The sequence below is a fragment of the Condylostylus longicornis genome, unplaced genomic scaffold (genome assembly GCF_029603195.1).
Source record: "Condylostylus longicornis isolate FDR11 unplaced genomic scaffold, ASM2960319v2 ptg000001l, whole genome shotgun sequence".
Lineage (NCBI taxonomy): Eukaryota > Metazoa > Arthropoda > Insecta > Diptera > Dolichopodidae > Condylostylus > Condylostylus longicornis.
In genome coordinates this window covers 4,410,159-4,438,052 of record NW_026577970.1, presented here as the reverse complement: position 1 = coordinate 4,438,052, position 27,894 = coordinate 4,410,159, and the positions used below count along the sequence as shown (strand labels likewise).

At 25.3% G+C, this 27,894-nt stretch overlaps 1 protein-coding gene across 1 annotated transcript in view; it reads right to left on the bottom strand.

Moving 5' to 3' along the window:
* Positions 1 to 12,905, bottom strand: part of LOC129619325 (b(0,+)-type amino acid transporter 1) — a 78,169-nt gene extending 65,264 nt beyond the window's left edge. The window contains exon 1 of the mRNA XM_055534576.1: positions 12,811 to 12,905. Coding sequence (XP_055390551.1) covers positions 12,811 to 12,859 — 49 coding nt within the window. The 5' untranslated portion in view covers positions 12,860 to 12,905. The remainder of the gene's footprint in view (positions 1 to 12,810) is intronic.
* Positions 12,906 to 27,894: the final 14,989 nt, after the last annotated feature.

The following is a 27,894-nucleotide window of genomic DNA, read 5'->3' as shown; positions in this document are numbered from 1 at the left end:
TGGAAAAAAATCGATAAATTTATGACTGCTGGAATTCTAGAACGTAAATACATTTTTCATATCCTTGTAATCTATGAATTTGAATAAGTAGAAATATTGTAAATACGAGTGTGTCATTTAATAAGTTTTGAAAGCAGTATAGAAATGCTTAAAGTTTGTAAAATATTTTTTATAAGGTATGAGAATAAAGATTTTTTGTATAGAAATACAGTTTCATCGCAACAGGTTTTAAACAATTTTTCACCCTATACTTGTTGTCCTTTATTTTTTATAATTCTTGTACAATTAAAATACATATATATATATTATTAGTATGTAATTTAATATATTCATAATATATATGAAAAAATCACCTTGCAAAAATTATAATAATGGTTTCTGATTTCGAATTACAAATTGTGTTGTGAATTGACTTGATTTAAAATAATATGCAACCGTTTAAGCGATTAAAGAATTTATGAAAAAATTATTTCTGAATAATTTTAGAGGGATGTTTAATAAAATAACAGGTAGAAAATAAATTGTAGTATGACTTATAATGTCCTCCATCTGTAAAAATGTTCGATGCTTCAAGGCTAATTTAAGATCATATATCTATATGGTTTCAGGGAAAAATTACTTAAGTAATTTTAAGTAGGTTTACAGGAATAATTTTTTTTCCGTGTAAAACCAATAATGTAGCTTTTATATTATTGGTTTTAAACGAATAGTTTCTTTTAGAATATTGTTTTAAATTTTTTAATATTTCAGTGTTTTAATAATAATTGTACAAATGTATCCGAGTCAAAATGTAACCGAATTTTTTAACCACTAAAACTTGAATCAGCTTAGTTTTTTTTTGCGAAAACTCAAAAATACAAGTTTAAGGAAGATTATATTGTTCACTTCAATTTATAAGGAGTTTTTCATAGAAAGTGACTAAAGTGATAATGTAGGTCGATAGAGAATAAAAAATTAATGATTACTGTAAAAAAAAATTTCTTTTGGATTTGTTACTTAAGTACTTTTCCACTAAAGCTGTAGTTATAATTTATAATAAACCGTACATCTCTATTTGCAGTTCATAATATTTGCGGCTCATAATATGTACAATGCACGTTCTCCTCTAAAATTTTAATTTGTGAAACAATGGTTCTTTTTTTTCCGTTTCTCAATTCGTAAAGTAAAGGCTGCATTGTTCGTTCTTAATCTGATACACTATACTAAATGTATATACTTGCTCTAAATATTTAAATAATTTAAGAAGTATAAAAACTTTTATTATGCTACCAACGAATTTTAAACTTTCCATCTTTTGTTTAACCTTCGTTTTGTATTCATTATTTTAAGGGTTTGAAAGTCGTATATTTTACTATTTTTATAATCGTACGAACGTATGTTCGAATGGTATTCTAAATTTGCCTTACCGTTTTTAACGCTAAATAATAATGATCTGAGATATAGACTCAAGTGTCTATTTTTGATCAGCGTCGAATTCTGGGTCGATTGAGCTTTGTCTGCCCGCCCGTCCCAACGAAAACTTAAAAACTAATTGAGCTAAGTTCACCAAATTTTTACAAATGATTTATTATAGTAAATGCCAGAATCCTTTTTAAATTAGATATGATCGGGGTACTAGTTCGGATAGCAGCCATACAACATCAAAATTTATTTGACTAGTGAGTTTGATAAAAACTAGTGAGCTTGATAAAAATGTCGCTGAAATTGCTTGGCTCCTTTAAGTAGCTGCCATACAATTTCAAAAGTTATTTGACTATATCTCAGAAACCATAAAAGCTGTGATATTGAAATTTCACACAAACGAATGTATTAGTAAGGTCAATATCTTTGATAAACTTCGTTGAAATTGCTTGGCTCTTTCTGATAGCAGTTATTCAACTTCAATAGTAGTTTGACCATATCTTAGAAAATATAGCTACTTAGAGTATATAATATAGTTTATCCCATAGTCAGCTATGGCATATTTATTCGCACATAGGATAACAAATTCGTACGAGTATCACAGAGTTGACTTTACTTTTTCTCGTTATAATTATTATTGTATTTAAAATTAAAAAAAAAATTAAAATGACGAAAATGGATAGGTTTACGAACAAAATTTTTTAATTTAAAAAATAATAGCTTAAAGAGAACCTAATTTTTTTTTTCATACTAACAAGAGTTTTATGAAACAATTTGCTTGAATCGATAGTATAATTTACTTTTAACTTAATCTTAAAATTGTGCCGTAGCCGACGGTTCTCAGTAATTTTCATTTTTTACACCGAGTCCGAAACAGTAAATTCTTATAGGGGTAGACTCTTTTCAATTAAATAATAATTGTCAAATATAAGAAATACCCAAATAATTTTGCACCCTTGTAATTAGAACAAAATTAAGGTATAAAATATCTTCAATCGAAATGACTAATTAATATAAATGTTTAGGAGTTGCTAAAAATTCAAACTCCCTTAGCTGGCTATGTGAGTTAAAGGAGTTTAAAATTTCCAAGTAAGAGGAAAGCAATTTTAAAAAATTGGAAAAAAAAATGCAAGTTTGAAATAAGGCAGTAATTTTATCATTGTTACATTTGCCTACGCTTTTTCGAAGAAAAAGAAGTAAGTCGTTATATTCGGCGTTTCTGGAAAATGGAATTTTTATGATATGGGGGTAATCGTAGTTTTGAATCGAAAAAAAACTAGCCAAACATTTTTTCAAAAGAAATTTATTTCTCAGAATCATCCATTGTCTAAATTTTCTGTCATAAAGCGTGTAGATATTTTGCTAATAGAGACGTTAATAGACACGGTGCAATTAACAAGCAAATTTTTTAAAATTTTGCTAGAAATGTGCTAAAAATATTGTATTTTATTAATAATCATGTATGCATAATTGTTTAATTATTCAAGAGGGATTATTTGATCTTCTCGAAACTAAGACCATAATTTATTATTAATAAAATTTTACTATCAAATATAACTTTGTTAGTACAGGTTTTAGTTTTAAATCTTGTCTTCTTTAGATATATGAATTTAATTTATTTGGCTTGGAATGGTTGAGACTCTATACACAGCCCTGTAATAATAGCACTATTATGACATTTCTTTAACATTACTGTGGCATTACCTAATATTATTTTGAAAGTGGCATACACTGCCTTTTCTTGATTGCTTAAAAATTTTAATTATTAATTTTTTTTTTTTTGGCAAACCTTGCATAATAAATTTTATTGTGCATTTACAAAATTATTTTAAAATTGCACGGTATTTAAGAATATTTTAAAAATAATTGACGAATTGTTTTTATGACAAACTAATTGCGTAGTTGGAATAAAAATTTTATGTTCTTATTTTTTGCTATCTATTGTGAATTTCTCTAGAGTTTACAAAAACTAACAAGTTCATTTATAAGTTAATTTTATAGGGTTTTACTTATATCATCAGAAGTGAGATGTAAAATCGATTTATGTCGATTAACTTTCTTTCCTAAAAACATCATTTAAGAAGTTGAGTTGGCCATACAATTTTTTCCTAGCGTAATACGTTTAGTCTGTGGTCAAGCACATATTTTTTTGACGATCCATGTTATCAAGCGTTTCTTCGTAAGAGGATTAAAATGACACTTTCTATCAGTAGTTTCTTTATAATGCATTTTTGCAGATAAGATCAGACTAAATCGCTCAACTGAGTTCTAAGTCTATGATATTTCTAAAATAAAAATTTTAAATAGGAGCTAAAGTTCACGTCATATCTGTGACATTGAAATTTTTTTTATCTCTGTAATTAAAGGCTAAGTTTAAATTTAAATAACCTTTTAATTTCTACAATATTGCGCAAAAGCATTTCTGTTGTGTTGGGCTGTGAAGTTTAAAATTTTTAAACTGAAGTATACAAAAAACATGTACTTTGTTTTATACTTTAAAAATAGCATTTGCTGTATAATAATATTTCAAACACGAAAATATGATAAAAACCAGTTGTAGCAGTTCAAGTAAATTTTGATTAACAAGTGTGACAACAAAAATATTTAATTTTACACATTGAATATATACATATAGCTTGTTTGCTGGAACACTGACCTAACGCAAACAATTACCTTTGAGTTAATTATGATTGCCTCCTTTAATGTAATTTTATAATCTATTGTTACCGACAATTTTCAAACTAGACAAAATTCGTTTTTATGCAAGAAAAAATATTTTACATTTAACATTCATACTTGTAGATTTTTTGGTTAATTCTGTTAATGTAGCTCAGAAAATAAGCGGTATATTTAAAATTACATTCGTAATTATTGCCTGTAAGTTTCGTTACTACAGAGGGGTTAAACAAGTGGAATTATCCTTAAACTTAAATATTTTTATTGTAGAAATGATATTTCCTGAATTTGCAATTTCTCCTTGCATTTTAAAATAATTTTGGACACATTTTCCAAAGAATTTGGAATATTACTGTTGGAACTAATAGATGAAATTATAATTAAAAGTCAATAACTTTAAAGAGAAAAAATAATTTTTGAATGACGTAAAACAAAAATAGCATTTTTAACTATATCAGACAAAATGTGAAAAAAGTTCTTTTTGGTATTCTACAAGTATGAATATTATGAATATTTAATGTAATTATCGTCAACTGAATTTTTAATGCTATTAAAATTAAAGAATCAGCCCACATAGAAAACCTCAATAAGATTTTTTGGTTCATTTTTTAAAGTATACTTTGAATATAGTTAAGAAAGCTTGATGTTATAGTTGAAGAATATGTAGGGTTTCTTTGTCTTCTAAAATAAAAAAAAAAAACTTCAACTGAGAAAAAATAAAATGACAATCAAAGTTTATAGTTCTATTTCGGCTTATAAGTAATAAAGTATTCGTAAATTTAAGCTTTGTTGACTTAGTTTTGCTCTATTAATTTTTATTTTCGCAACCGCAACCTAATATTGTGAAATTAATATTTGTGTAGGTATAATTGTGTTTATTCCATTTTTATCATACTGCCATATTTTCGATAATATGACGGCTTACAAATGTTGTAGTGTACTTGTAAAAATTTCGTTAATAAGATGTTTACCGTTTATAGCTTGGCGCTCTTTCAGTTTATAATAAAAGCACATTAAAAATATAAAATGTCGTATTATGTTAATACTGTAGTTAAAAAAATTTTGTTTAGAATGCGGACTAAAACGATTAAATTATTGAACTGTTAAACGCGTGAAGAAGTTATTTAATGTTATAATGGTGAAGAATTGTAGAATTAATAAAATTGAAAAGTATAAAATTGAATAAACGTGGCTTATATTTGCTTTAAAATTAAGCTCATTGTGAAACGGCAAAAAAATAATATTACGCTTGTTGGGGCTACCATTTGAATTCATTCATTAAAAAGATTCACATGAAAATCGAATTTCTTATCCTAAAAATATAACAAATTTTCTTCGTAGCTCGAATATGTTTCCAAAATTGATATAAATTGAGGAATTCATCTAAATTTTCTACTAGCATAATAATACTCTAACAACAAAGTGAACTTAATTAAATATGTAGGTGCATAACGAATAAGTAGGAGTTTGAAGCACAAAATACGGAGCTGGAACCATTCTAACATAATTTAACGTGGATTGTACATTGCTATATAAAATCAAACAACAAAATTGTACTCCTGTTCAAATATTTACCAAAAAAAATTTTTATTGATTGATTTACAAAGTGTTGACTCCATAGCATATGTCATAAGAAATTGATGAAAAACTCAAATGAAAGAGAAGGTCAAAGAGAAAGAAATTAACTTAGACTACAGTTTGTTCTTATATACCCTTTCCCTTCAAAGCCTTCAGAGAATAAATAAATTATTTAAGTAATCAATAACTCTTAGAATTACAGAAATTAATTTTAGAAATGAATTTAGAATTTTTAGCTTTATAAAATTAATATTTTTTTTTCTATAAATAAATTGTGTTTAAGGACACACGAGCCTTTTCCAAAATTATTGTTTTTAATAAAAAAAAAATACTTTTATTGATTAATTTTTACAATTATTTTTTAAAGTCAATTATGTGTTATTGAATTGTTTAGCGCATATTCAAAAAATATACTTGTTAGATTTGCTTTGTCCTTCCCCCTATTCGCGTCTCGTAAAGTAAATCTTTCACCCTTTAAGAAACAAAACTGAAACTTAATATACAAATAATGTCAATTTTATTACAAACATTTTTTATCTACCCCACTTTGCCAGTTATAGCTAAAATTATATTAATTAAGTACTAAAAATGCCATTTTTGGGTAATTTATTGTGTCAAAATCATAAGACATATTTTGAATTCGGCAAATGAGAAAAATAGTTTTTCACTTCCACTGCAAAAGAGTACGCGTTATAATAACAACCTGGCCGCTTTAGTTAGCCGTTATCGTGCGTCCGCCTTTTTTCAAATTCTTCACATAATTTTCCTTAAGAGGGTAAATTCAAAAAGTCTTTTGGCAGAAATTAAGAAATTCTTAATTTTGCGGAAATTTTTTTTCAGTCGTTCTGACCTTTCAAGTTATTGTCGCTCAAAATCTTTTCCAAATATTTATGTAAAAGCAGACAACTAGCGATAACTGTCTATTTCTCAATAAATATAATTATTTTCCTTAACTCCCGTAGTTATCCGTTCAATTGGAGACTAAGTATGCAAGAAGTTTTTTAATTTTTATGCTCAGCCAGAAAATATGCAATGATTTTATATTGCAAAACACAATTTGGATTATTTACTATTTTTCAAAACGCATTGTATTGTTCAAAGGAAATGTGCTACTTTGCAAATCGTTAATTTGATCGCAGTTTATTTATTTCGAAAATTTCTTTTATTAAAAAAAAATTTATTTTAAGTTTTTTCACATTATTTTTGTATTAACCGAAAATTCAAAAGCATGTGGGAAAATTTTATTTAGTTTTTAAATAAAATTTGAGCAACAGCTTCCGCAATGCACCTTGAAAATATGATTAGAAATATTTCAAAAAACTACTAAATTTGTTGCTAAGTTATGATTTTATATTCGAATCGTCTTGATGTATGTACAATTCAGTCAGCTAAGACCGATTTAAATAATTTTCATTCGATCTTAGTGAATCTAAAATTAGGTATGGTGTACTACAAGATTTCGCCTTTGAAAAATCAGTTTTGTTTTAACAATTTATTGCATTTTATTAAGTTTTTAGATATAAAACAAAATTCATAGAAAAGCAAAATAATTTTAAATTTAAGGGAAAAGTGTAATTTGAAGTTTATAAACTTAATTTGGACTTATTTTATGTAACCTAGCCTTGTCCATAATCATCTTGAGTCAAAAAAAGGTCGATTTAGTTAAAATTGAAAATTTTTATAAAATAACACGTGTTTTCATCGCATTCCTTTGCTCCATACGGGGTTTTTAGTTTCTTAAACATAAATATATGGTCAAGATCTATAATTTAAAACTTTTGGCATTGAATATTCTAGAGGCTTTTTTAATTCTTTTCACAATTTCAAATAAAATTTAAAAATTTGTTTTACGCTATTGAAAAGAAATTAAAAATTTTTTTTCTTACTTTTTTCATTACAAAACTTTCGTGACTACAATTTTAATTATTAGTCTTAGTACAATAGAAATTATTTTTAACTTTTTTTTTCTTAGGTAAGCACGAAAACTCAAACTCTAATAAAAAATATTGTTCCAAATACCACTTAATTAAATAATAATTTTATAAGGTTAAAAAGATAGTCACCTAATTTTATTAATCGAACATGATAAATTTATGAGTTTTTCAACCTTTTGAATAGAAATTCAATATTCGAAATTTTGAAATGGGAAAATATTTGTTGACGTAAGTTAGAACACGTTGTTGAAACGTTAAATATAAATTAAACGATCTTACGTTTGCACAAATTAACTAGATTTTGAAAATTTGAAGACTACGAAAACCTGAGAATATCCGAATTCAAAAAAATATTTTTTCTAATTATGCAAAGTTCTTACAATTTGTATTGGTAATTCTATTGATGAATAATTAAAATAAAAAAAAAATTCTAAATATGATAATTTTACGAAAATTTCTTTATTGAAATCAAAGGTTACTCATTCTAAGAAGAGGATACAAGTTTAGTTTTTGTTTTTGCTTATCATCGTTATGTAACTAAGAAACAGCTTTGCAAAGAGAGAATAAAGGAAAAAGGAATCAAATAAATAATTTCGGAATTTGCATATTGTAAAAGGAAATATGTAAATACAAGATTCACACGAAAAGTGCTTCATGTAATTAGAATTTGCAAAAAATTGTTTTACGAATAAATGAAAAGATAAGGACGTATACTAATTAGATATTCAATATTTTAAAATTTGAAATATTTGACAAAAATTACGACTGTAAAAGTAAGAATATGTGAACTTGTTCCAAAAAAAATGTAAGCAGATGTCTTGAATTTGTTTGCTTTGTTTAATTTAACTTTTGTTCCTATACTTATGCAATTACAATAAAGAAAAACAATATCAGTACCAATGTTTTTTTTATTGTATGTATAAGAAAATTTCTTTCCAATTTATGAAGGACGCTTTCATTGATGTATTTAAAATTTTTTTAATTTCCGAAGATGGAAATTTTGTAAAGTCATTCAAAATATTAATGAAAAATTAAATGTTAAAATAAATTTTAGTATATAGAAGTAATTATTGTGAAATCATTGCTTCACTAGAACAATAGTTTTGCTTATTTCTCCTCATTTAACGCAAATCATTGGTTTTGAATGTCACAAAAATACCAGTTATAAGAATTAGATAATCAAAGTTTAGGAATTGCTTCTTTTATCATAGAAAACAATAACAAATTTTTTTTTTTCACATTAACTCTTACCACAAATTGTTTTTTCTGCTATACGGCAACCCAAATAACTCTCAAATTTTAACTTATTATGGATAGATATCGATAAATATTTCATTTTACAAGAACAAAAATTACGTGATTAATTCTACATTTTAAAAAAGTTAAATACAATACTTGAATTTATTATTTTTTTTCGACCTTTTTGTACTGGACGACTGTATTTCTAATAATTATTGCAGCTTAACCTCATATTAACCTGTAGAACAAATCATAGTATAAGCAAAGATGTTTGCCAGTACAATTAAACTGTAGTGCCAATTTTATTATTGCTAATATGGAATAATTTGTGTGCTTTTAATTGTATTCAACAGTCACCGTATATCATCGCATTCGACACATCTTATATGGTTTGCAATAAAAATTTCAATTAAAATTTCTACTATTTGTTCTACTATTTGTAACGCATGTTATGCGTATTACATTCATATGTATGTATTTACTTAAAAAAAATGTTCTTTAATGTTTAATTTTAATGAACGTTTACACCAATATTTTTCTTTATTGTTTTATACTATTTAAATTATAATTTGTACGCAAAAATACTATTATTTGTACATATTTTGATGGCTATATGTAAAAAGTCATGTTAAATATTTTTATGATTATGTATTCGGATATTTTTGAAATTGTTTTCTTAATTTTTTATGTTTTTATTATAACAATAATTTATTGTTTGTTTTGCATAAATGCATACATATGTAATCATTTATTTTGTATAATGTTGCATCAATTTGAAAATATTATTATTGTTCTGATTTCTGGTACTATATAATATGCTTGTATGTATATATTATGTATATGTATTTCGTAAAGAAAAACAATAATAATAAATTTGTAAATATTATTATTTTTAATAATTTAAGTATACTTTCTGTTCTATTTTTATTTTGAAAACCTGAAAATTTCATTCATTCATTCATTCATTTATAACATTCGATATAAATAATACGAGAATACATATATAATACCTATATATACTTATTTATACATCCACATGTGGTACCTATGTATGTATTCAATTTATATATGTACATGTTTATTTTTATATTGTTATTATGTAAAAGCATAATGAATAAATAAAACTCCCACACTTGCAAATGATTTCTCATAATTATAGTTTCTATATTATGTAGACATTTATTCACATACAAATTATATGTATATATGTATAATATAAATACAACTTTGTTATATTGTATAACTATTTCACTCACACATTTATAACAAAACAGAAATTATATTAGAAATTTTATTGAAAATTTTGTCCGGCACCGAGATTGTAGCTATATTGTATTTAAAATAGCTGTACATATGTAATAAATTCTATTGAGAAAATTTAATTGAAAGCTCTTCTATTTGCGCAAACGTGTTATTTTTACAAATACATTTATATTAAATTGAAAATTGTAATGTTCGAAAAGAAATTTACGACCTGTGAGGTTTTTTTTTTTCTTTTGAAAAAAGCTTACCTAATCTTGTACAAACTCAGTGGTGACTTAAATTTCAATTTAATTTAAAGTAAATTGTACTTGTTGTTATATTGCAACTAAAAATGAAGTTTTCGTTGCTTTACAATTAATATGAAGAATAGTGCATTTTCAATGAGAGAGAATATAATAATAATCTCTTCAATAAAACAATCCCTCATACATAAAGTCATCTAGATTTAGTATCTAAAACTTTTAATTCATTTCCTCACTCAAAGTAATCCCTTTTTTTGAATAACCAAATATTGAGGAGTCAATTTTTATTAAATAACAATTAGGTTTGAATCTCATTTTGAGCAATTTCGCTTTAAAGTCAGAAGTTTTCGGTACAAAAACGAATTTGAGCGGTTAGTTGGCGTATATAATAAAGAGTCAACAGTATTTAACAGTATTCCATAAAACTAAACAATTAAAAATATAAATGATTTCAATTGGTAATTTAATTTTATTTCTAAAAACATTTAAATAGTTCAAACACGAATGCTTAATCTGATTTAACTAACATTCAAAAAACTAAATCCAATAAAAAATTCGTATGACTGTTTCAAGTAAGTCAAATTCTTTTCTTGCTGCCAAATCTTTGTTAACTAATGTCATGACCTAATTCAAATATTTATTATGAAATTTCTTAATGACGGTACATAAATATTAGATTTCGAAATTTTGAAAAAAATAGTTGATTGAAAATAAAATTAAAAATATTTGAGTAATTGTTTCAAAAACGAGCTTTTAAGTAGCTGCCTAATTTAAATATTTGGCTAATCAAATACAAAATTATAAAATAAAATTTCTTCGTATCTCTCCTTCCCTATGCAAGTATTGAAAATATTTAGAATGCGAACTTCAGACAATTTAATGTGTCTTAACCAAAAGTAGTTTAAAAAAATTTAGAAAATTTACAATTTTTAGAACTCTAATAGCCCAATATTAATAATGATTTTAATATAAAATTTTCAAAAATTGTCATTTTAAGATTTCCCTAAAAATATGCAAAATTATATGGTAATAAAACAATATTATTTTAATCCTAAAATAGCTAGATCATTTTTAATACGTCTAACAAATTAAGTAAAAGCTCTACATATAATTTGTTAGGAATAAGATAATAGTGTAAAGTGTGTCATTTTACAACTCCTATGGATTTGATCGACTATACTTTTTTAACCCTTTCGATCTGGCCGTAAAGTCTAAACATCCCTAAAAGTTAAAAATGGCATTGTATTTGGTTCTATATTGTACCATTTCGTTTTTAAATGATTTGGCACACTAAATTTTACCGCGAATTTTTTCATCACAGACAGTTTGTTTTATATAAAGTCATAAGATCCCATATGTGAAAAATGTGCTTATTACACTATTCGAAAACCGGGTCGAGAGAGTTAAATTTCCCAATAGCTTATTTCCTTATAGTTTTTCGCGGTTTTCTCGAAATACTTTCATTAATTGCGTCAACACAGAATACAAAATGTCAGTAAATTTATAATAACTATAAGAATTTGAATTGAATTTTTTTATCGATTAAATTTCCAAAAGTTTAGAATTGAAATTTATGTGTAATTGCAAAAATTAAAATTTTCTCATCAAAATTTCAAATTAAAAATTTTTATCAATAATTTTTGTTATATAATACTCGTATGATAACGTCAAAAATTTCCGATTTTAGAACTAATAATTTGATTTAGCACTTAAAATGTTCTTTCAAGTAGTATCACCCCTGACTGAGATACGCTATACATATACAATTTTTTACTATATACAAGAGTTTATTATATTGTATTAATCTGCTTTAAATAGTAAAAAAAAATAACGAAATAACAGAAAAGAACACGGAGAAAAAAAAACTTGGGCATGAAAAATGATGCTTTTGCATTTTTTAAATCTGAAAGGCGGTGATATTTTTCCGGAATTAATTTTTAATTAAAAATATTTTCAAAATAAATATCGTTAACACTGAAATAAAAAAACATTCTATAAATTAAACCGATTTCCCTAAATTTAAATTTGGAAAAATGGAAAATATTTTTTTTTCACCATACTTCTCTCAAATTTTTTTTTAATCTTATCATTAGAAAGCTTTAAATTTTTTCTGTGATGTTGCGATGTGACTAAATTCACATTTTCATTTTCATAATAAAAACAAGAACAAAAATCTTTTGATATCTTTTAGTATCCAGCATTCTTTTTGATAAGTTTTCCTTTTCGAAAATAAATTCACAATCAACTTTTCTTGTACTTTAAACACATTCGTTAGAAAAGCTCTTTATAAACATTTTTTTTTTCTTTTCTCCTTTAAATTTTCTTTCACATTTTTCATTTACAATTTTTGTTTTAATCTTATATATTTACACTTCACATAGAATTTTTAATTAATTAAAATTTTTATAAAATTAAAATTCAAAAAATTTTAATCACTTTTTATTCTAATAAAAAAAAATAATAAATTTATTGCTTACCATTTGCGTACAAATAACTGGTTGAGTTTGGAAGGGCATGCTGATACATGACGCGCTACTACTATGCAATTTGCCAACTATCATGTCACTTTACAACTGAGAAATGAAACGTTTATATGAAATTCTCAAGTATTTATTCTAAATTAAAAATTTTCCCTAGCTACATTTTACATATATGTATACTCATGTTACATATATATAATATGTTAAGACCTTATAAAGAATATATATGTGCATATATATGTAGATTATCTAAAATTGGGGAAAAATTTTTAAGTTTTATGTAATGTTGTATTTAAACCGAATAATTTTCTCTTTATTTGGGTTTATAAAACATAAAAACAAATATTTTATTTTATATATTTGTAGTTGTGAGATTTTCTTTAATATATAAATTATGTATTTGTATGTTTGTATATGTTTATTAATATGTTGCATTCCTATATATATATGATATATTGATACACAACTTATACCTTTGTATTTTTAACATAATTTTGTATTAGAGGGATACTCACAAATACATGAAAGCTTAAATTGTTATGTACAACAGGACAAAATAAAATTATTTTCCCACCACAACAAAATGATGAAAAAAGAGAAAAAAAGAACTCATATGTTAAAAGAAGTTATAGAAAAAGAAAGTTATTTTTCTTTTTTTTTTTGTTTCGAAAATTTTCGAAACTAATTTTTTAATCAAATTATTAAAAGTTTGGATGATAAAATTTAGAAATTTTTCTTATCTCATAACATAACATTTTGATTACAACAACACGTTATTATATTATTTCCAAATATAAGAGATTTTAATGTGTGTGCCGATTTATTTAAAAACAAAGAAACAAAAAAAGTAGAAAACAACAACAACTAAAAAATTTTTTTTTCATACATCCTTTTGAAATGATAATTTTAGTTTATAGACTTTTAATGGGCTCAACTATTTAACTAATTTTTAATTATATAATATTTTGATTATTAAATTCTATATACGTAATGTAATTAAATTATGTTACAGTATTTTTACATTGTATAACAGTTATATGCACATTTATATCAATAGAAAAGGATAAAAATGATTAGTTCACGCTATTTTTGAAAAAAAATTGAGGTTATATAACATTTCGCAAAAATTCTGTAAAAATGTAGAGTAAAGAAAAAAATGGAATCATGTGTATAATATTGAAGTCATTGTGGTATTAAAATTAAATTTAAGTAAATATAACAGGATAATAGAATACAATACTGTGTATAAAATAATTTTTTGGTCTTAAATCAAAAGGACCATTTCCACTCTGAAATTATTTTTCAAAATTATGATTTCAATACATGGAATGTAATAGTTATAAGTGTATTAGATTATAAAATAGAATGATTTACCTAATTTTCGAATTCTCTGTTGGTTCTTATATTAGAATGTACAATTTTAATTATTATCTAATCCTTTTCAATAATAATATTTCGAAAAATATTTTGAAAAGAGTATACTGGTTTTTTTAATTTATGATGGTTTTGATCATAATTTCAATATGTGATGAATCCAAAATCAAATATTTTCTTCAAGAATATCGCCAATATTTCTTTAAAACTCTACGTAATAATGTGTTTATAATATTATATAAAAATTTTGATATTATAATATTATTCATGTTTTTCTTTCCTATTTTTTTTCTTTGTGAAAATAGCATGCTTATAATCTACGTGTTATTAATATTGCTTGAGATATACAATGTACACAATTTTTTATACATTTCATTTCATCATCTTTCTCTTACAAATTGAGAGTGAACAAGAGTTTAGAGAAAAATGGGATTTCATTTGTAAAATAAATTGTAAAAGAGTATAACACAGTATGAAGCAGTACACACTTTATTAATAGTAAAATGCAATAATAATTTTCGAACTTAAAAATTTGCTTGTGATCGCTGATTATATGCAATATCCTTTTTATGTGGCATTAAAAAAAGAAGCAGGTACACTCAATTATAACTGTGAAAAAGAAGAAAAACTATGTACATTTATAGTGATTATTCTTTCTATTTTAAAAATTTTATGACTCAATTTATTCTTCTAAAAAAAAAATGCCCTTATTGGTGATAAAATAACTCTAATTAAATTCATAATAATATATTTAATATTTATTATAAATCAGTTTCAATATTCAAACAATTAAATCAAAAAACCACTAGATTGTTTGGTAGCATTTTTAACACCTTCAACAAGTAAAAATAATGCTTTTAAAAGCAATTCTACGACATCATTTAACTGATTTTTGTTATTATACCAAAATATATCATATTAATGCATACAGTTAGATTGCGCAAAAATAAAATAAGTGACCAAATGTTATTCATAACTCAAAAATAACTGGGGAGTATGAAGGTGGAAAATAATTTTGGTTTTATACCAAAAACTGCTGAAATTCCAGACTTCTACAACTTACCGTCTAGAAGAAAAACGATATCAAAAATTTGAAAAAAATTAATTTAGATAATGGTTAATTTTGAAAGCTATTTTGTCAATTCAATGTTCAACTATGCTAAATAACTGTGATACGATAGATGAAGCATACTGTTACAGTTTTACGTTTGTAGAATTCAAAAAATGTTTTTTGGTTTCGATACAATAAGTAGTCAAAAAATACATTTTCATCTAAAACAAACGAAAGGCTACTAATTGTAGTGCAGTGGGCTATTGTTAAAAAGGTCTTGGTACCACCCTGAAAACCGATTTTGCTAGGCTTCGGAATAATTTATGAAATTGGAGATTAATTGTTCAGTTGTTGAAGAGGAATGATCAATTTAAATGAACAGTTGCAATAATATGTAACAGTAAAAGTGTTACATATTTACAAGAGCGTTAGATATATATTTTTTTTATAATGAACTCAATTATTTTATTCTGTTATCATTCTCATATAAATTCGTAAATACGCATCTTAGGTTACATTACAATTACCATTGAATATTTGCTCGTTTTGTTATGAAATTATGTGCAATAAATCCTTGTATTTGAATAATGTTTTTGAAAAAATACCAATTTTTGGAATTTTTTCCATCAACTTACTGAAATGGATTAAGTGTCTGTTATGTCTGTGACTCTAAAATGCTATTCTCCTATATAGTCAGAATAGGATATTATACCTCATTTAAAAGAATTTTTGCGAATTAAAAATTTCCTTCGTTTCATTACTGGATGACTGAAGGGATTTTTTGTAAAATGCCTAAAAATAAAGGTTTGTGTATAAACTAATTTTTAACATCTTTCAATGTACTAAAAATTCTTTATCGAGAAATTTCTTATTTGGTTTAAATCTTTGCTAAAAGATAATTTAATAATTTTTCAAGGTCACAAACCAATATAATGTCATTAATTTTAGTACAGATTACATCTTGTTTTACGATTCTAAAATAAAATAGAAATTCGTTATTAACATTATTTGAATTTCGTTCATACATGTTTTTGCATTTTAAATATGAGGTGAAAACTGTTAATAAAAAAATAGCTACTAATTGCTTCTTAACAGTTTTTTGGTTAAATAAAATAGTGCTAAAAATCGTGACTGTGTGGTAAAATTTATTTTGTTCTTCGGATGTTTTTTTTCTCTAAACGAACATTGTCACATTTTTGTTCTTTCTCATATCAGAAAAAATCATAAGACAAAATGTATCGAAATATCGGAGTATCGGATATATAGATTAAGGATAGAATGCAACTTTTCTGTCACAAAGCAAGTTTTTAATACCTGCATTAAAAAATTGATTTATTCTAAAAATTCTGGTTTTAGAAACTCTACAGAGATTGGAAGGGAAAATATAGTTATAAAGGAAAATGAAATTGCAATCTTTGTATTTCCAATATTTTAAACTGCAAAATATATCAATCATAGTTACAAGTCATAAGAAGACCTAAGAATTTTGTTTTTGTTGAGATATCTTATTTAGCACTAACCTTAGAGCACATTTATACCATGCTGTGGAAACGAACCGTTTAAATCGTTTAAAACATCCAAATAAGAAAATTCCAAAACTAATTTGTATTTTAGTCACTTATTCTTATATAATAATAATATTCTTATATTTGATGCTCACTGGCCGATTCGGAACTACATTTAAATATTCCACTGCCTATGCTCACAATGAATATGATAGATCTTGTTTTGATGAAATGTTTTGTATGCAATTTCGTTCGCTTATTTTTAAATCAAATATAGTACACATGCAGTAATGAAATTCTTATATATACGTAGATAGTTTTAATGAACTTGAATTCTATTATAACTCTCAATCAACTTTTTAAACGTTTCTTGTATTATCTGAATGAATAACAAAGTAAAAGTCACATGTACATTTTATGCAAGTACGTGTATAAATTCTGCATATAAAAATTATGCAAATATTATTTTCTATTATAGTTTTATCCTTCTGTTAATACTTTCTTTTAATCTTTCTCCATTAGTTTATCATAAAAATTATATACTTCGGTCGATCATATAAATATTATGGTTAATTTGCGAACCTTAAACTTCCGAATGACTAAGAATTAATTGTGTGTTCATTACATTTCCTTTTAATGCTTTATTTCCATTTAATATGATTAACTATATAAGAATGAAATACTGAACTCAACAAAAGATTTTTCTTTCTATTTTATTAATTAATAAATAATTTTTCGACTGACATATTGTAGGAGACATTTGGCTTATAACATTAATTTAAGTGTGTTGGAATAACTATAATTTAACAGCTTACGTGATTCCATATGTACTTAATAACATTTTAAATATAGTTTACTATACAGGGTGATTTTTATTTGTTTACATAAATTCGTTATTTGAACGCATAGTTATGCAGTTAATTTTTTTATATAGAAAAATTGCCAATAATTTTAAATTTAATTAAATTTTTAATATGTATGTAAGAAAATTACTTTTTTGGAGCAAACAGCCAATAATAATTTTACTGAAAAGGAAGTAGTGTACAAGAGTGTCTTCCTTTTAACTTGTTTCTGTAATTTAGAAATAATTCTTAGAATATGAAATATTCTTGAGTTCAATTTCTTTAATGATGAGTCAAAGAAATGTGTTTTGCAAAAATTCAAGACCTCAAGCAAATTGCAATTGAAATCTTCACAAAGTTGCTTTGATAAACGTAATTTACGATAAAGGAAATATAAAATTATGCATTCCTCGAGAACTGAAATCGTTTTGCATTTCAAAAAATAATTCAACAACATCAACAACCTTTAAGTTGGATTGCATCATACAATCATGGAAAAAATGAAAAATTTTCCTTGTATTTCATATGGTGCGATGTTCTTATACTTACATAACAATAAAAATGTATTTATTTTTCTCCAACCTTTCAATTTTTCCAAGTTAATGATAAAAATATATTCGTATGGTTAATAATTATAAGAAAAGCCATAAAGTTTCACATTCAACACTACAAATTATTTGTAATATGGTGTGAATATCCTTGGCAAGGATAATTTTCAATTATAGATTCAATATTGGTATGCTAATCAAGAGTAAAAGTTATTTTTTTTGTTATCATAAGTATAACGTACAGTTTTTTCTATATTGTGTAGTTGCCAGATTATTTGCAAAAATATTTCTGTATTATTCTATTTCCATATGAATTCCATTTCCATATTAGCAAAGTGAAGTTGAAATTAGTTTTTCAGTCAAATGATACTAGAATTTTTGTCCGGAGTAATCTTTAAAGCTATTCACACAATATTTTGCTATACGAGATTTTAGCACCAATTTGGAAAGTTGATTCAGAATGGATTTTATTCGTTAAATTGTTTAAAGTCAATAATGATTGTTAAGAACTTCTGTTATAGTAGCTTTCGTGTAGATTAATTAAGCGGTCGATTAACATTTTTGACGATATTCAAAGCTATAAAATTAGTCTGTAGTAGTAGAGTTTAAAATCTATTTTGTAGAATAACGCGATTTTTGTAATTTACAGGTTAAGTATCTATATGAGCAAAAGAAGTGAATCTACTTTTGACATTGTATATGCATTTCTAAAAACATTTCGTACAATTTGTTTCTTCTAAAAATCTGAATTGGATTTCTTTCTAAGTTTTTTTTAAATATAGATAATATTTTTTACATATACTACAATATTATAATACATTTATGGTGCCATATTATTGTAGGACAATTTTATTGCTTTGAAAGCACAATTAATTTATTTCCAAATATGGCATGATGAATGGTACAATATAAACGACCAAATTACCAAAAGTCATATAAAAAAATGTTTGATTTTATTTATAAGAAAACTATGAGCCATTTGATGGGTTAAGAATAAAAAAAAATTTTACATCATTTTTATTGACACGGCATAAATCGGTTAATTACATATTAGAAAAATTTTATATTGTGTTAATTGCTTTCAAAAATTATGGTCACAATCGCATAAATAAAATCATTAAAATTTAAAGGAATTATTACCATAATAGTAGATAAAAAATCTCTTATATGAGTCGGAAATAAATTCTAATTTTATATAAGTTGGTCATGAACCATCTGGATTATGAACTAATAAACACAAATTCTATGATACCATTTGATGAAAAATGGTGTCATTTGTTAGCACTTTTCCAAAAATTTTTTGAAAAAAAGTGCTAATTAGTTTCACTCTGTTCGTCCGTCCGTCCGTCCGTCCGTCTGTCCGTGTGTCTGTTTACAAAACTTCTACATTCTTAAAGATAGAAAGCTAAAATTTAATACGTGCATAGATCTTTACTAGAAACTTATTTTCGTACAACCAAATTTTTACCTATCTCCCCCCCTCTAGAAGTTATACTCCCCTAAGCACTAAAAATGGCCTATTTTAACTATTTGTTGCAATGAAACCATAAGCATTTTTGAAATTTTGCAAACGCAGAAAGGCACTGGCTTGCTTCCCCTATCGCGGTATACTAAAGTTAAATTTTAGAAAAACAAAATGGCCGTTCAAATTTACCGTTATCTAAAGTCCTTTTTTTCCAAATTTTTGATGTCGTTTTTCTTCTAGACCCCAGCTTTAGGGGCTTTTAGACATTAACAAGTAGTTCATTTCGTTAGAAGAAAACTTTTTTCCATCTCCACCCCCTCTCAAGTTATGGCCTCTTGAAATTCGTAAAATTTGCATTTTTGACACCTTATATTCCTGAAACCGCAAGTTTTTTCAAATTTCTATAAACGCCATGACATTAAAAAATATAATTATTTTTCTTAACTCACACAATTAACCCTTAAAATCGAGCATTATGTTAACCCCTGTTTATATTAAATTTTGCTTTATTTCAAAGACTGCATAAATGGTTCATCCTAAATATATGCAATCCTAGAAATAGTTTCGTTTATAAATGAAAATAATTTTAATAGTGTGGTAGATATACATTGACTGTTTTTAAAAGCAGTATTTTCACTTGTTGAAGGGAAAAGTGCTACAATACAAACCATTGGTTTGACCCAACTTTATTTTTATCAATTTTATGTTTATTGTAGTTTGAGAATTTGCGGTAACGGCTTACTTTACTGCGGCTGGTTTATATGCGTGGAATTTGTCTCTCAGAATACGTTCACTGCTTTAAAAATCTAAGAATTGTTACAAATATTAATTAAAATCTTTTATCAAATGCAACGTTTTCATCCACTATCCTGACCTAATGTCCTGCTGATATGCAAAACAATATTCAATTTCAGTATATCAAAATTATGCAAGAGTTTTAAACATAAAATTTTGTAAAATAAATTTAAATGATTAAATTATATTCAAAAGTAAATATTATAATTATATTTTTTTATTCAGGTGAGATCATCTTACAACTAATACCTTAAAAAATACTACATTTATCTTAAATAAATTCAATCATTGTAATTTAAAAAATAAGCAAGAAAAAACAGAAAAAATAAATTGGTATATCGCCTTAGTTTCTAAATAATTTTGTGTTCTTAAAGTAATTTTATTTTATTTTGAAAAGATCCCTTTTTCTCCTTTGATATTATAATGGTAATAAGATTTATGGAGTTTCTCTTTTTCTATCTTAGAATTGAAATTTTCAAATAGTTTTCTATCTTTTTTTTTAAATATCCTTTTTACTATGCAAATAAAATATTTGTAAAAGTATTTTGTTATAAATTGAAAATTGAGAATTTTATTTACGGATAAAATAAGTAAGCAATTTTATTAAGTAGTTCTATATTGAAATTTTGGTTAAAATTATAATTTGTTTTATATAAAATTTAACGAATTTGTATATTAAAAAGGAGGCAATTAACTGTAGCTGTTCCACAATTGATGTTAAGTCAATATTATATTTATCCTTGTCACTGTTATAGTTATCATTTTTCATATATCCTGTATTGTTTATCGTAAGTAAAAAATGGAATTTTACAGAAAACCAATATTCTCTTGTTTTCTTATAATCCCAATTAGATGGTGTGCTTTGATTTACATACAAACTTCTAAAAGTAGTCTGAAATGGAATTAAATTGGATCTTTTTTGGAATTATGTGACTACTAGAGTGTGGGGTGAGCTCCCATACCGACGACTTAAATGAAGCTATGGGTAGGGTAAGCTCCCATATCTATTGACGACTATGGGAAATACTAATATCTCAGAACATATACGTAATAGCTGTTATTAGATGCTGTATATTCCCTGGAAGTATTTTTCATTTCTGAAAACACTATTCTGCTTTTATGCGATTCTAAGACATTATGAATATTTAGTCTGTAATATGTATGTATAACGTAGTAAAAGCGAATCAAGGGGTTAAAAAATTAATATAAAAAAATCTACGCTAAATTATTGTAGATCATAACAACCGACATAATTTTGTATTTAGCATTTCATTCTACTGCTAATATTTTTTATTAAATTTGATTAGTTGGCTAAAATTCCGTTTTGTGGCCAATTCTTTTTTTTTTTCATTTTATCAAAATACGAATAGATTTCAATATAAAATCGTTAAACAAATGTGATTTTACCTAACCACAAAATTGTTGATAACCATGTGAATCTTCTTTTTTATCTGTTTCTTTTATTTTTATTTTTCTTTATTAGGAGTAAAGTATTATGAATAGATTTGCCACAAAAGTTGTTTATATAATGTTTTTTATCTATATTTTTTATCGAATTTATTATAATATACAATAAGGGTGGTATTGTAAGGGCACCAAGTTTCATATGTCGAATTTTTTTTTATGGAAATGGATTTCTCTGTAGTGGAGGAGTACGGCACAATTATTTTTAGTTAGATATCTGTCCGCTTAACGGTGTGTACTTCTGTATTTCTAATTCGACTGAACCGTTTTTCATAAAAAATGTTTATATTGTAAGTTTTTTTTCGGTACGTGACAGTTTCATCAATTTTCGAGCTATGTCAGATCTAGATTAGAGTCATTTAATTTTACGTTGAATACTTTAATTAAAATTTGAAAATTTATACTTTAATACTGGTTGCCAAAATAACAAATGAATCAATACTGGCTGCGAAATTGTTGAGAGAATAAAAGAGAGAAAACTGAACCTTTACTAGCGACCGATTAACATTTTTGACGATATTCAAAGACGAAGTGAATAAAATTACTCAAAATTTAATATTAAAGTTTAATTTGTCAATAAAACTGACGGACAAATTTTTAAGAAAAATGGGTCTTTATTGTGACCTATACAAATTTAAGAATATAATCTATAAAATTTGGACGAATATGATCGGTTATGCACTGACCACATCAGATTTTCCTTTTCAATACATATTATATTTTTGCATTATGAGAGAAAATTTTTCTCTATAGAAAAGGATATAAGGACATATTGGTAATCATATCGTAAAAAATAGATACAAAAATAGTTACTAGGATATTGTGAATAAAATGTGAGAAGAAAGGAAATTTATTGGAATAAGAAAATTATGTACATACATACGAACATATTTTTATATTTTGCACATACATTCATCATTACTATGAGTATAAGTAATAATAATATTGTGGTTTGTTTTTGTAAGTTTCATTGGTTTTTCTTTTTCAAAAGGAAAAGAAAATGTTTTACTTGTGTAGAAAGAAAAATGATATAGGGAAAACTGAAAACAAAAGAAACTGAAATAAATGAAAAATATCAAGAATATTTTAAACAATGTCTATATTTTATACATATACGTACATATATATTATACATACATAAAATACACGTAACATTCATTCAACCGGACATGTTTATTTAAGGTTCTAACAATCCAAAACTGACCTTAAATGCTCCAACAGACCTACTATCATTTTTTTTTTATTTTCTTACTATAAAATAAAAATAAAAATGTAAAAAATACTCAGCAGGATATTATGAAAAGTAATAACAATTTCAAGGATGAATAAAAACAATTATAGCTATTATAGCTATTATGTGTATGTTCTATGGCCATTTGAAGATTAAAGAGAAAAAGTGATGAAAAAATCATATTAAAAGTTTTCAACATATTCGAAAATTTTGGACGAAAAAAAATTATTTTCATATTGATTTCATTTTATTAACTTGTCAATCTTCTTTTCCCATTTTGCATTTGATTTGAAAGAAAGATTTTTTTAAATTATTAAAATGTGAACACAAAGCAGCCCCTATATGAAAATCTGTAAAAATTTGTTTGGTCCAATAAATGTTTTGAATTTTCGTTCGATTTTCAAATAATTATTTAACATAATTTAAAAATATTCGAAATAAAGTAAAGGCAGTCGCCCAGCGCATAGACTATTAAGAGTCCGTCGGCATTCCTCCAAGACAAACTATACTCGTTGAAACCACTCGACACTCTCAATAAACTGAAAACTTGCCAGGTATTAGTTAATCTTCCATATTACGGGGGTACTCACAGAGTGCATAGTGTGCTTTATGTCAGCTGGCGCCAGCTCATCAACTTTAAGTTGTCTATTACTTTAAAATTGTGAGAAACCCAAAACAAAATACTTGAAAAAACGTTATTCAGAGTATTCCACCAAGCTGGTCCAATGTTTCAAATTTCTCCACTAATTAAAAGAATAATTTAACGTGGAAGAAACAATTTTGGTTATTAAAATAAATAGATTAAAAATAGATTAAATAATCTGAAGCAAACATAACTAAACTTTCATATGAAAAATTCTAGTAAATTGAAATCTGTAAAGCATTTTTCGTAGAAAATTGTAAACGAAGTCCCATTGGAAATTCTTCTTTAATTCGGATAAAAAAGTTGTACTTTAGACACAATTTTTAAAAACATTTTGTTTTTGTATCTGTCCATATGTGCACATAGAGACTACTTTGAATTTATCAAATTATAACATCGCAAAGGCGACATTCCTAGAAAGAATTAGAATTGATTGCACTATTTTAAGATTAAGAGAAACATACTTGCAATCTGTAAGTGTGACCGCTTAGCAAAAATGCTTAATTTAAGTGAACGGATATTGGTTTGCTAAAGAAAAATATCGTGCAAATGAACCTCTCAGATTTTTATTAATGCTTTAGAATTAAAACCGTACGATTGAAATTGTCTTAAAGAGCTCTATAATTTTTTTTGCGACTCTTTGAAAGTAACTTACACTCCTTTCATTTGGAAAATTATTTTGGTTAATTTTATATACAGTAAAAGTGTTTAAATATCAAAATTAACTATTTAAATAAATTTTTAATTAATTATCTGTAATGAGCACATGACAACAAAGTGAACAATGAGCACAAAGTGTCTACAATCTTACTAAATTTCACAACTTTGTACCCGTTCGAAGGCTATGTTAAATTTGTCTCACCGTTTGTAACGCTATGAAATAATGGCCTGAGATATAGACATAAGTGAATTCTGAATCGACTAAAATTTAATTCAGATAAGTTCACCTAAGTTTTAAAAATGTTTTATATAATAGTAAATGTCAAAACTCTATAATTCCGAAAGTTATTTGGCTAGATCTCAAAAATTATAAAACTACAGTATTGAAGTTTTGCACTAGTAAAAATTTTATTAGGGTTCTTAAATTTAATAACACTTGTGAAAGTTTCTTGACTTGTAGTGGTAACTGTAAAACAACATTGAAAGTTATTTTTCAATAAACGAACCTGAAATTTCACAATAAACGAATATGACCATTATTTTTCATAAAAGTCTTAGGGAACTCATATATATGTATAAGATGTACCCAAGATTATCTATAAAATTGGCGCGGTCAACTCTATCTATTGTTAAAGTTAAACTCTCCACTCAATTTATTTTTGCATATAATTTTAATTATCTAAAACAAACTGAATTTAAGATACAAATAATTATAGTTTTTGAAAACTGATTATATTTTTATTTAAAAAATAAATTGGAAAAGTTAAAAAGCTATGTATATTAAATGGAAGGGATCTTAAATATCCATTTTAAATTTTTGTATTAGAAATTCTATTAAAACTCTTTACTAAATACTATTAATAAAGCAAAGTAAAAAAATTAGAAAACGTGACAATGACCATCGCATGATTGGAATATTAAGTGTAATGAGATAAGTTAATTAAATTGTGCTGGTTAACCATAACTACGTATACGTGGTGCACGTTGCTTATGAGTAATTAAAGATGCGAATTAATAAAATATAAAAGTAAATGTATAATGAAGCAAATAATATTCGGGATAAGCGAGATTTGTACAATATTGGAAAATGTAAGTTTTTGCGTCAAGACAATTAGATCTACGCTTTGAATGAGGAGAATTCAATCAGTCATTGGCCAAAAAATTTACAAGCATATACAAATAATATAACAAAATTTTCTACTTATCCAGAAGGTGAGCATTCCTGTAATGTTGGAGAATGCAGTAAAATGTTTGCTATATCCAAATCGAAGTTGGAATATGAAAATTTACTTGAGTTTGAATTTTAAATACACTCTTCAATTTATTTGATCAACTAAAATTTATCAGAAATTCGCAACCCTTTTAACCATTATTCTTTTTCAAACAAATTACTTTTATAGTCTCGCAAATGGTATCATACTTTTGTTATACCACTGACAGTGATACTAATTTACCACCCATCCTTTTTACCAAATTTAAAAATAAATGCATCTCCCCAAACACATATAAAATTGTGTAACAGTTTTTTCTTAAAAAGGATACATTATACTTTTATAAAAATTGTTTATAATATATGTGTATGTATTGCGAAACTAAAAATTGCTCAAGCTATTTTTTATTCACTGAACAATAATTAGAAATATGTATTTAAGCATAACTGTAAACGAACTTATAATATATTGGTGTAAAAATAATATAAAGATGCACGTATGTAATACAGTCATAATATATTATTAGCACTATAGTCTTTTAGGATAAGAATACTTTGCTTACATACATGAAAGCAATTTTCGCATACATGCCATTATGTATGCATGTGAAGATGCGAAAATCATTGATGTTACCTGATGTATAGCTATATTTTAACGAGAAAAAGATAGTATAGTCATTAAGAAAACGTGAAAATTATGTTTTGAGAGCGTTTCTGAGAGAATTATATTTAGTATAAATACACATAACGTGAATGTTATGACACAAATACATTTTGTATACTGAATCAAATTTACGTATTTGTTCCAATAGATGCGGATTATGACATTGTTTATTTCTCCGAACAACTTAAGGATATTTCAAGTAAAAATTTTAATATTTTTTCGCAATTATGTTCAAAGTCAAATTTTGTATTAAGCACCTAGCAAAGCAGTTACCTTCAAGAAGATTCTCAAAACCTTAATGGTATCAAATTTATTTTATTGTCTGTTCACACCCTCTATTTATTACCAGTCGCTTTATTTGATAATTTTACAGTTTTAATTTGTGTTCAATATTATGTTCCACTGCACACCAAATGTTGCTTGAAAAAAGTTACCAACAATAGATAATTAATATTATTGCCAAAGATAAGTGGGGAAATTTTGTGTATTCGAAAAAAATATGATTTTATCTAGGATCTAATTTATGTTAGGCCGATAGAACTCTCTAAAGCTTTCACCTAAGTCAAATAAACCTGTTGTAGAGTACTGTCGAATTTCTTTTTTTTTCATGCATATTCGAACTAGTTGGAATTTTCAAAAACCGATTAAGATCCATAACAATTATATTCGCTAAGCTTATAAATTGAAATTAATGCTCGTGGTTTCAAACGTCGGACATAATTATTGGAGGTCACCTCTTTTTCAGCCCTTTCCGTAGTAAAATATTTCAAGATAAACATTTTTTATTCTTTTTCAAATTGCAATTATAGAAACCTCTATTGAAAATTATTTAAGAAAGAGGCAAGCAAGTAAAGACTCTTTAATCATATTTTATGAACACGCCTTTTCAATTTTCCTGAACTTATCACTTGGGATAATTCTATTTCTAATTTTAAGTATATCAGCATGGGAGCAACAAAGTTAAAAAGCTCTACTGAATTAAAAATTTGGCTTTCACCTATTGTCAATTAAAAACAAAATTGGTTCCTTTACGAACTTGGTACGCAACAGTCTTTTTACGGCATATGCCGGGCAGTAACATTTATATATGATTTATATACATTTCAACGAAGTGACCATTAGGAAATACAGAAGATTCCAATTCAAGGTCTTTTAATTTTCAATTTATTTTTTCTCAATATTTTCAATTAAGTTTGAAAACTCATTTTTAAATTAAAAAAAATAAAAAAAAAATTTCTGTTTTTCACCCTTAAAGTCCTAAAAAGATTGATTTTCCAACAGGAAGTCATTTTGTTCCGTAAAATAATGTAAAAAGAAATCCAAAAGAGAAAAGATTAAAGGCTGATTTTTAGACTTAATTAAAAGAAGTTTAGTCCTAAAACTGTTGGTTCTGTTGTAAAAATAATAATGTCTTTTTTAAATTTACTGTTATGATTAGTTCCGGTTTCTGTTTTAATTTTCTTTTCTTTATTATATTATTAAGGGATTTGAGCAATAAATTTATTCAATTGAAAGTCTGACGTTTTCTTTTAGATTTCTTTTAAATTGATTTAATCACAACAAAAAAAAAATTCTTTGAACGACTTTATATTAAAAAAAGGCGTCCATTTTTAATTAAAAAATAATTAT